We start from the raw sequence: 14348 nt of genomic DNA, 5'->3' as shown, positions 1-14348 counted from the left end.
CACCCCCAACTTCTACAAAAACTACATGAGCAAAACTGCCAGCTTGCTGATTTGACCTGTTTAGTCTAATGCTTTTTTACTGTGGGGAGCATAAACACCCCAGTGCAGTTTGCTGGGACTTTTGGTCTTGTTGCAAATAACATACTTCCATTTAGTCCTGCGATACTCATCACAGCTGAGTGGCCAAGAAGTGTGAGAGCGCTTGTGTGAATACAGCTGCAACTCCCTGCCTGCCAAGTTAATCAGCCAGCTTCTTCTCATCCAGAGAAAATACAACAAAAGGCCATTTAGTTAAACAGCAAATTAACTGTTGGCAAGAGAAACAGTAAATTACATGCACACACGGGCATGCTGCTGATATGATTGGTCTGCTATCAACTGGCAAAGTGTTCCTGAATTAACCTGCATTATTTATATTGTACCAAAGTGTGTGGCCACTGCATGTATACAACCCTGATTCCAAAACAGCTGGGACAAACTGTGTGTACTGACAACAGTTTTACAGTGTTCCTGAGCCCATGTAGTAACATCCTTTATACAATCATGTGTTCACAAAGTGGTGAACCTCGCTCCGTCCTCGCTTGTGAAGACTGAGCCTTTCCAGGATGCTCCTTTCATACCCAATCATGAAACTATCACCTGTTACCAATCAACCTGTTTACCTGTGGAATGATCCAAACAGGTGTTTTTGGAGCGTTCCACAACTTTCCCAGTCTTTAGTTGCTCCTGTCCCAACTAGTTTCAAACATGTTGCTGCATCAAATTCAGAATAAGCAGATGTTAACAAAAATGAATGAAGCTGATGAGGCCAAATGTTAAATATATTGTCTTTGTGTTGTTTTCAGTTGAGTAGATGTCAAAAAAGGATTAGCAAGTTATCACATACTTTTATTCTATGTTGTGTGATATCTCACCTTGCACAGCTCAATGACAGAAATCCATACATAAAAAAGACATTATTCTATCATGTTGATAATTTCTTAAATTCAAATTTCTAATTCTACTTAACAGACGTGAATGATTTAAACCTGTGACACATTTTGGGGTTTTAAGCCATACTTAAAAATACAGCCGGAGAAATAACAAGGAAAAAAACCCTCACTGCTCTGTGTCATCTAGAAATGACCTGAGACGTAGTGTGACAGAGCTCCACACCTCTGCATGTATATAGATCTTTACCTGTCCTGCAGTCCCAGCCACCACCAGCTTGTTGCTGTATTTGCAGAGATTGATCTTCTGAATGCCCAGCCTGGGGTCATCGCTGTACGGGTCAAAACAGCCCACCTACACGCACACACAAACGCACACGCGTTATATTAGGACACTGGCAGGATAAACGCAAAGCAACACTCTGCTCAAGCAGGGTTTTATTTGCTAGCCTTTCATGGACAACACTGCTCCTCATCAGCGTTCCCTTCTTATATTTTATCTCATAAATCTAAATCTGTGATCTGAACTGACCACAAACAAATGCAGTTGAGGAGCACGATGTCAAAATGCCCTTCTGAAGCTCCTGGAGATCTCCTGCCAGGACTGTCCCCCTTTCCCCACTCAGCAAAACATGCGCATTAATCTGTCTCTCACACACAGTAGGAATTTCAATAGAAACTCCTCTCACATGGGAGCTGTGTCTTGGCAAAACAAGGAGTAGGAGATCTTGGTCACTAACACACACACACACACATGCACAGAAAGAGTGGGCTGATGGGTCTGGTTTTCATTACAAAGGGGGAAAAAAAGGAAAGGCTCTTCATCCCATATGAGGACCGCATTCCTGAACATGCAGCTCTGTTACCACAGGATACATGAGGAAAGGTGGGGGGAGCCAAAGAGTGAATAGGAAGAAGAGAGTTAAAGGAGAAAACGGGCTAAAGGCTAATTTAATCTCTGGTTCAATGTTAAATATATCACTCAAGATTAGCCTCTACTCTTTATTACTGAGCCCAGTTTATCTTTCTCATCCAGCTGATGTTAACATTCATCAAGTGTTTCGCTTCGTGACCCATCTCCATTTCCTGTCAGCAATTTGCCAAAGCTGAACTACTCTGTCAGACTCCCCCGATGTGAAATCCTGCCTCCCGGTGCTCAGTCGGTTTATTTAAATGCAGTCCTGTGCGGAGAGCAGGCCATTAAAAACAGAATCAGACTGTGGTGCCTTCAGAGGCAAGTTTAATGATAGAAACAATGGGGTGGGTCTGTCTGAAAACCAAACACATGAAAACAACCAGATGAGAAAATTAGGCCACAGATGTACTGTTACAGGCCTGACTCTGTGTGTGTGTGTGCAGCCTGTAAAATAAGATCCTGTGCCTGCTCTCCAGAGGACAGACTCCAGACTCATGCTCTCTCTTCAGCTCCCCTCCTCTCACGCACGCCTCCTCAGTTCTCACCTTCCTGAAGGGAGGCCATTCCTCCTCCTGCTGCATGTCTGGGTCGTTGCTAGGGTCCTGGGGATCGTCGCTAGGGTCACAGTCGGTGTGGAAGACATTGGCCGTGCTGAGTTTGTACAGCGGAGTGAGAGCGACGCCGGACGCATCCCAGAAACGCACAGTGCCGTCTTCATGTCTGTGAACACGCAACAGTCAAAGAAATGTTCCTGCAGTAAATAATGTTCAGTTTCTGTCTAGACTGAATCAATGAGGTGTTGATTTAACTTCAGCTATATTGCATAATAGTATACTGACAGGTGTTTTTAATATGCTGTCAAACTCCAGCCAGAAATGTTTGCATTGGCACAGCTTGTAATGCGTCATCTTATCCTGTACAAAGCATCTTTAGAATAATACTCGGCTCGGTTAACAACTTAGTGTGTTAGCATGCTGACATTTGCTAAATTGCACTAAACAAAGAGCAACTGAAGCTGAATTTTTGACCTGATGATGGTGCAAGAAGTCCAAAGCTATTTCACATCAGCCTCTGAGGAACGTGTATGTCTGTACTGAAATGTTCTGGTAATCCACCCAACAATCTCAACATGCTTTCTCCTCCTGGTTTCACACAATTTTCAGTCAACTTGTGTTTTTTTTCCAGTTTTCTTTAAACTGTGGTGTCTCCCCGCATTCCAGTCAGTCCAGCTGTTTCGCTTCCTTCGCGCAGTTGTTTCTAACTGTGCGCTCTGCCAGTGCTAGCTCTGCCAAACATCTGTAGCGTGCAACATTCTGCCAACGGTCGGGGTTTTCTTACTGCCGTGGCAATGCTGATGAAGTCTAGCTTCAGAGTTTCAGGAAAAGTCACAAGCAGGATATCAACGTGGTTCAGGTGCAGTTTAGTTATTTCACTTAATAGAAAGCGACAGATCTGTGCCAGGAAGCAAAAATAAAAACTGTATCCACCTGCGGTGTGGACACAGCCTGTGATGTGTTTACACATTTTGTGTGTGTGTGTGTGTGTGCTTGTGTGTGTGCAGATACCCCGTCAGCAGCAGCTCTTGTTGTTTGGGTGGAGGTGCCAGGTTTTTCCCTCCACATATGGGCCAACTCTGCACAAACAAAACAGTGATTGGGGGGAAAGTTAGAACCTGATCATACTGAAAAGCTGAAAGAGAAATATTACCCCTCACCCTTTCTGTTTGATCACAACCCCAGCTGAAAATGTACTGGCCTGGACGCACAGGCATGCCCTCACGGACGAGAATGTGAGCACAGAAACACAGAAAACTCACAGCGCTTCTGTCGGGCCAGCTCTGTCACAGTGCCAGTGCCTCTGGTTTGGCCTCGCACAGGCAGACAGATGATTTAGGAGGGTACCAGCTGTGTGCGTGTGTGTGTCTCTGTGTGTGTGTTAGTCTAATCTGCCACTGATCAAACAGCTGATCTAAGCTACAAAGCCTTTGCAAAGCCTTTAACTGCCTACACCTGCTCTTTAAGTTAGCGCACTACCAGCAGGCTGACGGTCACACTCCTGTCCGTTTCCTCATAGCTGTTCGGCTGCCAGCTGTGAGTAATAACTGCAATAACCTTTACTTGGATGAATTCAAAAACTTCACTTATTACCTAGTTACACCATATACAAGGTGGCGGCTAAGTATACACAAAGTGTATAGACGGCAATTAGTGTTGATGGTGTTACATTTAAAGCATGAGCAGCAGGCCTGGCTATCGGCCATACTCTGTTTAAGGCATTCTCAGGTTAAGCTGCTTACATGCATCTTGGATTTCCTGTGATTGAATATCCCCGCTGCCATGAGTAAACCAATTTACAGAATAATCCTGTCGTTCATGGTGTCCTGCCACGGCCACGGCGGAGCACCGGCAACGCGATATCAAAAGATGTTCCAGAAACCTCCTTGAAAACACAATGGTGCGTCTCAAGGGGTTTGTCCTCAAATTATATTTGAAATACTAATTTAAAAAATGGCGAGAAATGCATTAATGACGCAGCAACCAAATCAATGCAAATAAGCTGCACCTAAAACAGAGTCCATGCAAATGATGATGGTCCGTCTGAAACTTGTATTTTGTCATTTTTGATTCCACAAAAAACATTTAAGTATTGTATCTAAGAAAGATTTCACATGGTCAAATAATGGGTTTAGCCTTTGTTTGTGTTAACTCACTGGACTAAATGGATTAAGAACATATATCCAAGTACTTAAATCATATTTGAAGAGTAGTGACAGCTACAAAATCAGGAATTTCTTCAACCTATCAAACAGTGCTCTGCAGATCACAGCGCGTTTCTCACCCCGTGTGCGTGTTGTCGGCCCTGCTGCGCTTTGCCGGCGTTCACCAGCCTCTCCCACAGTTTGGGGGGAACGCTGGAGATGTGGAAGGAGCAGGTGATGGCTGAGGAGTGGAGAGGAGCCAGGTAGGGAGTGGGCATCGATGGCCAGCCGGGGGTCTGGAGGTCGATCACGACCAGCTCTTCTTCCAGTAGCACTACCAACGCAGACGGCTCGTCGAACTCTGGAGGAAGTAGAGACGAGACAAACATTTAGACTTTTAATCCAGCAGCTGAAAGAAAGAAGAAATCCATAGACGTGGCCTCCTCCTCACCTTTCTCTTGCTCTATGCTGTGGACAGTGAAGAAGTCAATGACTCGAGACGTGAAGTCCAGAGTGACGTGGTCTTTGTCTTGTTGGATGGTCAGACAGTGGCGGTCACCGTAGCTGGCTCTGGGCATCCCTCCGCTGTATAACAACACTGGAGATCTGAAACGCAGCACGGAGAAAAGAGTTTTCATTTGCAGTGCTTCTCTCTCTCAGCTAGAACAACATGGAGCGAATGTTTCCGGTATAATCACCATCATAAGGGGGGGAGGGTTTGTTAACTAGATAAATGAGCTGTTGATTATGAGCACATTTCTCTCTTCACTTTTTAATCACTCTTTATTAGCACTGCTATTGTTTATTGTAAACTATGGCAAATAGTCTTCTTGGGGAACGAGATAACAGCTTTTGGATTAATGGGAACATAAAGTCCAGGTGAAACTGCATTAATGCAATTATAAAAATGGAAAAAGGAACACTGACAATGAAGAAAGCAAAAATTAGTCTTACTATGAAACAAAAGACAGGAGTAAAGATTTACTGGCGCTGTGTTACAAAATGTCCGGTCAGACTGCAGGACTCAAATGCACTCAGACGGGAGTTATACGTCACACTCACCCTGCTTGTGTTGTCCTCCACAGGATCTTGTTGACAGCCTTACAAGGAAATGGACCTGTGACAGACAATTATGAACAAACATTTCAGAGGGTTTGGTCAGACTAAAACGAGAGGGTGAAAAATAAGACTTCAGAGAGGAGACTCTAAAGAAGAAAGCTTTAACTTTCCCACAAATATTCTGAATCATCATCACGCTCACTCCCACCATGATAACGAGTAACTGTGAGTCACAGCATGTCAGCAGTCGTGGGTCACTAAGCCATTGTCACTCACATGACATTGGTCTTTGTGGATGAGACCAGCACCTTGAACCAGACCTGCATGACGCCGTGCTTAAACATGCCTCAAACAGACGAGGTGTGTGTGCCTTTGTGTGTGTCCGTGTGCGATGTGTGCACTTCTCACCATATGGGATGGTGGAGGACACTGGCTGGTGATTATAGGTGTTGCCATTAGTAACCGCCCACACGGAGTAACCCCCATCATTATGGGAACTGACAAACAAGTTTCCGGATCGTTCCCATACCAGGCTCTCCAGCTGCTGCAGGGGGGCACACACACACACACACACACACAGACAGACAGAAGTATACAAAGAGCCATCAGCAGGTTTCATAGCAGAAGAAATCCAGCTAAAAATACCAGAAAATAATGTGAAAAAATTCCTCATTGTACCAACATAAAAAAAATTCATCATGGAACACCACCGTGCACTAAACTCTGCACTGTAAACCAGGTACCTGCTTGCCCAGGAAGAGCTGCTCAGCATGCCGGGTGCTCAGATCCCATAGGACCACCAGGCCCCGGCTGTAGCCAATCAGAATCTTCCCTGGCTGCTGCGGATGTTCCTGAAGAGATTCCACCGGCCCCAGGGATTTCCCACATCTGTAATCATCCGGCAGGCTGGGAAAACAAAACATTACCCGTTATCCCACATCTGTAGCCTGTTTGTGACCCGGCACGCCATAAAGTGCACGCCTACAGGTCAAAACGAGGTGAAGTAATTGTCTGTGAAGCAGCCTGCCATCATGACGGGGATACAAGAATTAATACTGGCAGATTAAAGTTCGACCTATAGTCAGAGGAACACTGTGAGCCAGATCATGATCAAAGAGGCCATTCACATTTCCCCATTTACGATCACCTGTTATTATTTAACTGAAGTTCCATACATGGGTCATGTGATGACAAAAGTAGTAGGTGGAACCTTAAGCTCAGGCTATGCTGTTACATGTACTGTGTTTAACTGTTTAAAATAAGCCATGCTGGTTTAAATGCATGGTTTGGACAGGGGTTTAGAGACGAGTCCCGCATTTGCACTTTTTCAAAAGTTAGAAAGACGAGAAAAGGAGTGGAGGAGAAATCTGTGCATCGCCGAAGTGAAACTCCAAAAGTGTTAAAATGTCTGTACAGTATAATCAACCCAGTGCTCAAACCATGTGTATAAACTGTAAAAGGGCCGCAGGCTGCTCTTCCTCCAACAACAACAGTGAAATCAACATTAAGCTGGAGCTGGAGATGTGAACTAGACATTCCTCTGAGGCAACGGAGGAATGTGGAGCAGGACACACCCTCGAGATGTCAGAGGATTCCCTCAGCGAAGGACGCCGAAAAGAGAGGAGAGGAAGAAAAGAGAGAAAAACAAACAAACAAAGAGGGATGGAGGAGAAAGCGATGCAGCTTTTTGGGCTCTCTGCTGCAGATGAGGCAGCGAAAGATCATCGCAAATGACATAGCCAGCCTGTGACACACACACACACACACACACACACACACACACACACACACACACACACACACACACACACACACACACACACACACACACACACACACACACACACACACACACACACACACACACACACACACACACACACACACTGAGGAAGATCCTCTCCGGAAGCACAGAGGCAGAAACATTCCCAACAAAGCGTTCCATTGTGTCCATCTCTCCGTTCACAAGTATTTTTAGGGAATCCAGCATCCTGCTAGAGTCCCGGCGATGAGCCTCTCTGAGTGTGTGTGTGTGTGTGTGTGTGCACGCATTGGAGATTCAGCTGAAACACTTCCCCAACCGGAACACCGTGTTTTGGCAGCCGGTACAAAGCCTCGCTGTCAAAAACCTCGCCATCTTTGCACACACACACCACACACACACACACAAGCCTTATCAGGGCCGTCGTTAGGCCTCAGTTCTGCCCACTTCCCTAAACAAGCCTGGTTAATGAGGGGTTTGGCCAACCAGTCAGACAGTCACACAGTGGACTGAAAAAGAAACACAACAGCAGCTCTGTGAACACATCCACACAGGAATGCAGAGGAGAAGACTGCAGCACGAAAAGTAAAGAAACACGACAGCGTGCATGTTTGCTGCACACACATCGTTTTACCATTACGGCGACGTGCCCTCATCACGCTAATATCTATATATAACCACTGTCTGTGATGAAGATCCGTGGCTGTGCTCCACTCACACCGAGTTTTCCTCTCGTTCTGCTGATACTCTCACAGATGGCTGCACACTACACTGCATGACTGTTGAGGGGCTGGATAAAATAACAGAAACACCACACAGTATAATAGCCCTGTAGTGATACAATTACATGTCTTTCACAGAATCTTGGTATTGGTCCATTTGTGACCACAGTTCCTCTTTGTTGATGCTGTTTGCCAGTGATTTGACATTTTATGAATTAAAAGCAATTCCTCTTTACCACATTACGCAAAATTGTTTACTACCAATGCATCAACTGCTACAGTCAGCTCAGCTTACAACTGAGCCTCTATACTACTAAGTAGATTCAAAGCCACTGAAAACTTGATGGCAAACCTTAAATTTGTTCATGTCATTAAAAGTTTATGTTCGGGGCAAACACATACAGTAACTAGTTATTCTTCTTCTTTAAAAACTCAATCTGTTTCAATCAGTTTCATGAATCTGTGGGTGTAAATCGGTCCAATCTGATAACACAGCGGTCGCCAACACAAGCAAACAGCCCTGCAGTGATCACCAGCTAAATCCTGATTGCGACTGAGCCCTGCACAAGCCGACTGAAAAGAAGTGAGTTGTCAATGCAAAGCCAGAAAAGAGGCAAGGAGGTTGCTGCTTTTTTAAGCTAAACTGCACAGATATTCACTGCATACTGTAGCTACTTTATTTACTGTAAAACATCTGTTCAAATTCCTATCCAACATTTACTGAACATATCCAATGCAACAACGTCCTGAAACAGATGCCTCCACATCTCAGTTCTGTGCCAATTTGAATTTAATAACAGCATCAACTTTATCTGATTTAGCGCTCCTCACTCACACCACATCCAAAACCAACAACTAAAATAATACAACTTTTTCAGTTTTCCTGTACGTGATGTCTCTTGCTCCCTTTCCTCGACGCTCCAAGCTGCGTTCAGGGGATCTGGCCGTTCTCATGGTCCCTGAACCACACGACCCTGACCTGCCTGCTGCTGCTGTCGGGGTCAAGAGGGATATTTGTTTCTGCATGGATGTATGTGTCCGACATGCTCAGCTGGAGCTGTGAGTGGAGGAAACTGAGTGTTTAGTGTTTTAAGGAAGACATGCTGTGACACGGATGGAGACAGAGTCAAGACGGCAGAGAAAAGTGTTCTTCTTCAGCAGAGAAAAGGAGAAACTACAAAAGATTGACCTGGGAAGCACTTGATTTGTGATTACTGGTCAGTCCTTTCTTGACTTTTATTTCATTTTCTGTTTGTTTGTTTGTTTGTTTTTTAAATCTCTTCGTTGACCTTTCTGCGAAGTCATTTACGCGACAGTCTCACCTCTGCGTGACCTGATCCTGGAGCAGCGTCTGGCTGTCCTTCAGTGAGAGGTGGGGCAACTCCAGGAAGTACACGCCCCCTCCCTCTGTCCCAATGCAGAGCAGGTCACATGACCTCAGCAAGAGGAGGACAGTCACCCGAGTGGCACTGAGAAGAAGAGGAGAGGAAGGAGTGGAGTGAAGTGAAGGAGTGAAGCTGCCATTCATTTTAATAAGGAACAGGAGGTGACGTATTCGCTTCCTGTGACAAATTCAACAGACTTGAAAAGCTTGCATTGAGTGCAATTTGACTGAGCTTTGAAATTCATTACTGCAAGGTTCTCAGAATACCAGAAAGTTTCAGAAATGGAGCAGGATTGGCCTCTCATTCAGAAAATATTGAATGTTTATATCATTGTTCATATAACTGTCTGGAAACTGCAAATTACTACATAGAGAGGTAACTAATGAGTGCAAATCCATTTAATGGCTATAGCAGAATAATTGGGCTTGATATGATGAAAATCTTACACCTTTAAGATCTAAAACAGCATCAACAGGCTCCAATGTACCTGCAGCTCTCAATGCCGGGTCTTCCTGGGAGGCTGTAGCTGCTCACTTCCTGTAGACAGACCACGCCCTCCCTCTTCAACCCGCCAACCTCTCTGGGGGGACCGGCCACCAGCTCCCACAGGTGAATCGTGTTGTCATCCAGCAGTGACAGCAGGCGGCCCTATCGCAGTGAAAGTTAAACATTAGCATCAGACGTCACTTCCTGCCAGGAGTTGCATCTCTTCTCTTCAAACATTCGGACAGCAGGTGGGCGGAGCTTACCTGTCCAGGCAGGAAGTGGATTTGTGTGACAGCTGTGGTGTCTTTGTGTAGTCCTGTGAACTCCACACCGGGGGCCCCGTAGCTGCAAGGGTCCCGTCAAGGAAATTCACAAAGCAGACTTTTACGCTGTACAATGGCAAGACTAAGTCAGCTGTACACCAATGCAGAAGTCTCCACAGCAAGTAAATAATACAGCATGTATTCTGGTCTATGTATTCTGGCAATAATTTACTGCAACTACTTTCATGCTGTGCATGTGCAGCTGTCTCAGTAACACAAAGTGTGAGTGTTTTCTTAAGTACAGTAAAACAATGCATGCAGGGAGAAAAGGCTGTGGACATGCAGAAACTGTCAGGGACACACTGTCACACTGTGTTTACCACATTACTCGTCTTACTGGATAAACTCCAACACAACTTGAAATATCATTCTCTCTCCTCCCGTTCGGTCTCCCCCCTTGGAGGCACTGCACCAACGCTGCCAGGAATACCAGTCAGGCTGCCATCATGGTTTAAAAATATGCATTACTTGTATGTTAGGAGAGTTTGGTCAAAAAGGTGACAACCAGAGGGCACACATTGTGTCACCGTGTTAGCATGAAGCAAGTAAAGGCCACACAGACACACACACCCACAATACACACCAGCAGGCAGAGGAATATCTTAAAGCATCCCTTCTGCCATCAAAGCTTTTTCTTTTCAAATAGAGACAGAATTAAAATGTGTGAGTGGGAGGACAGAGTGCAAGACTCTGAACAGTTTAAACTGGTAGTTCTGAGCTATAAACCAGAAGAAACACACTGGTTAGGTGTAATAGTAGGGGAGAAATTAAACACTATAACAAAACTCATGGCAATTACCGACAGCAGATGACGCAGATGCCCAAAACCACCACGCCGTGTGTTTGTGTGTAATCAAAAGCAGTCTTCACAGAGTCCTCCCTTTGTTAGTCCAGTAAATGAAGCTGAGCAGATAAAATAAAAGCAACACTCAAGAAGTGTGACGCCGTGGCCGCAACCAGGCTAAATTGGTCTGAACTGCAAATTAGCATGCACACACACTTGTGAGCAATACCGACACACTTTAGTACACTGCTTACATAAGCCTGCAGGAATGGAGATTAAAAATGCAGAAAAATAAGAGGAAATCTGGGGAGTTCTCCTGTGAGCTTTTCTCATTGCTTTATATTATTATCTATCCTCTTTTTTCTGAGAGAAGATAAATATTATAACCAGATACATTTAATATCCTGCTCTTTTCATTCCCATCCATTTCTTTACTGGACTGGTGCAGGCCTTTTCTTTCCAGTTCCCTGCAGGCCCAGGAAGAACTGTATACAAATCCACTTATCTTCATCTCTATTCTCCTCCTTTCTTTCCCTTTATCCATCCACCCTCAACCCGTTATACTCCAGAAACCAGTGCTATGTTAGCCATTCCCCACTATTCCTTAACCCTCTCTTTCCACAGCAGCAGCTCTCTGGTTACAGCAAAGATTACTACAGTTTGTTTCTTTGCCTCTTCCCCATCTCTGCCTAAAACCACCAGTTTTCCCTGTGGGGGTTCAGTGGACCTTTAATACCAACATTCCTCAGCTGTCTCATTTCTCAGCTCTTGGTAACCCTCCTCTCGGGCTCAGAGAAGCTTATGTACCTGCCCTCCTCTTTCTCCTCCGAACTTAAATCCCTCCTTTCTCGTTCCCTCCCTATCCCAATTCCCCGGAGGCCCAGCTGAGTGTTATACTAGCATTCCTTCAGTGTTGTCACTTCCTGTCCCTGGGTTTTATTCACTGCAATAACACATGCCTCAGACAGCTGGAGGTGGAGGTGTGAGGGGAACATTCACTCATTGGTCATGAACCACAAGTACAGACAAAGAGAGAGGCAGAGAGACCAGAGCGGAGTTTAAGTGGGAGACGAATTAAGAAAAGCACAATTAAAGACAAAAATACAGATATCTTAAAGGAATAGTTTGATATTTTAGGAAGTTTTTTGCCTTCGTACAGGGAGTTAAATGAGGAGATTGATACCACTCTGATATCTGTACATTTAATATGAAGCTACAGGCAGCAGACCATTAGCTTAGTTTAACATAAAGACTGGGAATGGGAGGAAACAGCTAGCCTGGCTCTGTTCAAAAGGTTTCAAAATCTGCCTACCAGCACCTCTAAAGCTCACTAACTAACATGTTATATATCATTAGTTTAATTCCTACAAAAACCGAAGAGTAAAAATGACAAGTTGCAGCATTACATCGAGTTATGTGCCGGACTATTTCTTTGCCGGGTGCACTGAAAGGCAATGACTGGCATTTAAGCCCCTGTAACACCTCAACATGTTCTTCTCGTCTTTGGGTTTTGGACCTCCCTGTTTCTAGTCTTTAAGCTAAGCTAAGCTAAGCTAAGCTAAGCTAAGCTAAGCTAAGCTAAGCTAAGCTAACTATCCTCTATCTGTGGCTTTATATTTAACGGACGGACACATCTAATCATTTAATTCTCAGCAAGACAGCACATTTCCCAAAAAGACAAATTACTGCCTTATGTAACCAAAGGTAGAACGATGAGGTAAGAGTGAACACGCGACTGCAAAATGTGTCAAACTGCTGTGTCACAAGGAGATGGGGTGTGCAAAGTAAGGCTGATAAACAGAGGAGGAATAACTATGCAGGAAGATGATGAAAGATAAATGAGAATAGCTTCACTGCTGTGCTCCAAAGTTAAAAGTGAGAAAACTGTCAGGAGAGTAAAATTAGAGCTCCACAGCTGCGTAAGACAGATGGACAGCAGCGGTTTGTGTGTGTATCCCAGGTATGTAACGATGACCACAGCTCATTCATCACAAATCCATACAGCGTCCCCCACAACTTTAAGCTGGCTGTGCAAAATGAGACTGCATAGAAAGCTGTCAGTGCATGGAGAAAAAATAAGACCACTAATGACTATTTAGGACTGCGTCGGAGCCTTGACACTTGGCTGGTCTGTAAGCACCTCTGACAGGAACCAGGCCGCTACCATCTCCAGTTTCAAACCCTGTCGTTCCACACAACAGTTGTAGAGCAGGGGCAGAGGTTCATACTGCTAATCAGAGGGGGGGGGGGGGGCAAACAAAGTGTGTGATCAACTGTGGCACATGATTCAAAGATCACACACACTTCCTGGTCCTGGTGATGTCAGAGTACAGCTGGTGGAGGGATTCCCGGTGATGATGTCATCACTTCCTCAACAGGGACAGCTGTAGATGGAGTCCCTCTTGCTGTAACCTCATTATAAATGTGTGTGTGTGTATGTGTGTCCCATCTGAATTAGGCTTCCTCACCCCATTAGTACAAGGCCTGAGCAGCAGTGGGCAGATAATAAATGTGAATATGTGTCACGCTGCCCCCCGCTGCAACAGCCAGGCTGTGGTTATAAATACAAACACACAAACATGCTAGAAGGTATTGGTAAGTTAAATTCACATGAATACACGCACACAGTCACAGCCTTGTTAGTATATGATATTATTATGCTATCATTTTAATTTAGCCTGTTAGCATGCTAACATTTGCTAATTACCACTAAACTACAGCTGAGGCTGATGGGAATACCATTAGTTTACAGACATTTGGTCATAAACCAAAGTTTTGGACAAACTAAAACATTGACTTTCCCCTCCACCTATCATCCCAGGTTATATAATTAAGTGTGAGGGGAACATGAATGTGTGCACTATATTGTACCCCAAACTGTCCAATGGCTGTTGAGACCTTCCAGTCTGGATGAAGGTGACAGGCCGACCAACCTAATCATCTCTGGAGCTGACCCGTAGCGTGACTAAAAACTCCTATTCTGACTACAGCTCTGATAAATATCAAGGACTGATTAATCTGGCGTTTCAACACATGCCACTTAAAGATGTGCTTGAATTTAAGACATGAGAGTAAGAAAATAAACCAGATAAAACAGATATGAGAGATGAAAGGAACTGCTGCAAATTCTCAGGATGCCTGACCAGGAGCGTCAGAGGCTTCTTCCACAGTTCAAACAGACACACACACACACAAGGGCGTAACACCAAAGGATAAAAGAAGTCAATAGTCCATAAAGAGCTGGAAACACTGACTCAAAGCTGTAATTCAAAGGCGTCCTCAAT

The 14348-nt window shown here is 44.7% G+C and overlaps 1 protein-coding gene across 1 annotated transcript in view; it reads right to left on the bottom strand.

Annotated features, from left to right (window-relative positions):
- llgl1 (LLGL scribble cell polarity complex component 1) overlaps positions 1–14348 on the bottom strand; it is a 31980-nt gene that overhangs the window by 8296 nt on the left and 9336 nt on the right. Inside the window, exons 3-13 of the mRNA XM_041956829.1 lie at positions 10221–10302; positions 9959–10119; positions 9409–9555; positions 6346–6508; positions 6011–6146; positions 5606–5660; positions 4995–5149; positions 4684–4904; positions 3411–3478; positions 2391–2565; positions 1180–1284 (exon numbers count right to left, since the gene is read on the bottom strand). Of these exons, the coding sequence (XP_041812763.1) occupies positions 1180–1284; positions 2391–2565; positions 3411–3478; positions 4684–4904; positions 4995–5149; positions 5606–5660; positions 6011–6146; positions 6346–6508; positions 9409–9555; positions 9959–10119; positions 10221–10302 (1468 nt within the window). The remainder of the gene's footprint in view (positions 1–1179; positions 1285–2390; positions 2566–3410; positions 3479–4683; positions 4905–4994; positions 5150–5605; positions 5661–6010; positions 6147–6345; positions 6509–9408; positions 9556–9958; positions 10120–10220; positions 10303–14348) is intronic.

This window comes from Chelmon rostratus, chromosome 17 (assembly GCF_017976325.1).
Source record: "Chelmon rostratus isolate fCheRos1 chromosome 17, fCheRos1.pri, whole genome shotgun sequence".
Classification (NCBI taxonomy): Eukaryota; Metazoa; Chordata; class Actinopteri; order Chaetodontiformes; family Chaetodontidae; genus Chelmon; species Chelmon rostratus.
The sequence above is the reverse complement of the archived record's forward strand: the minus strand, read 5'-3'. Positions and strand labels throughout refer to the sequence as shown.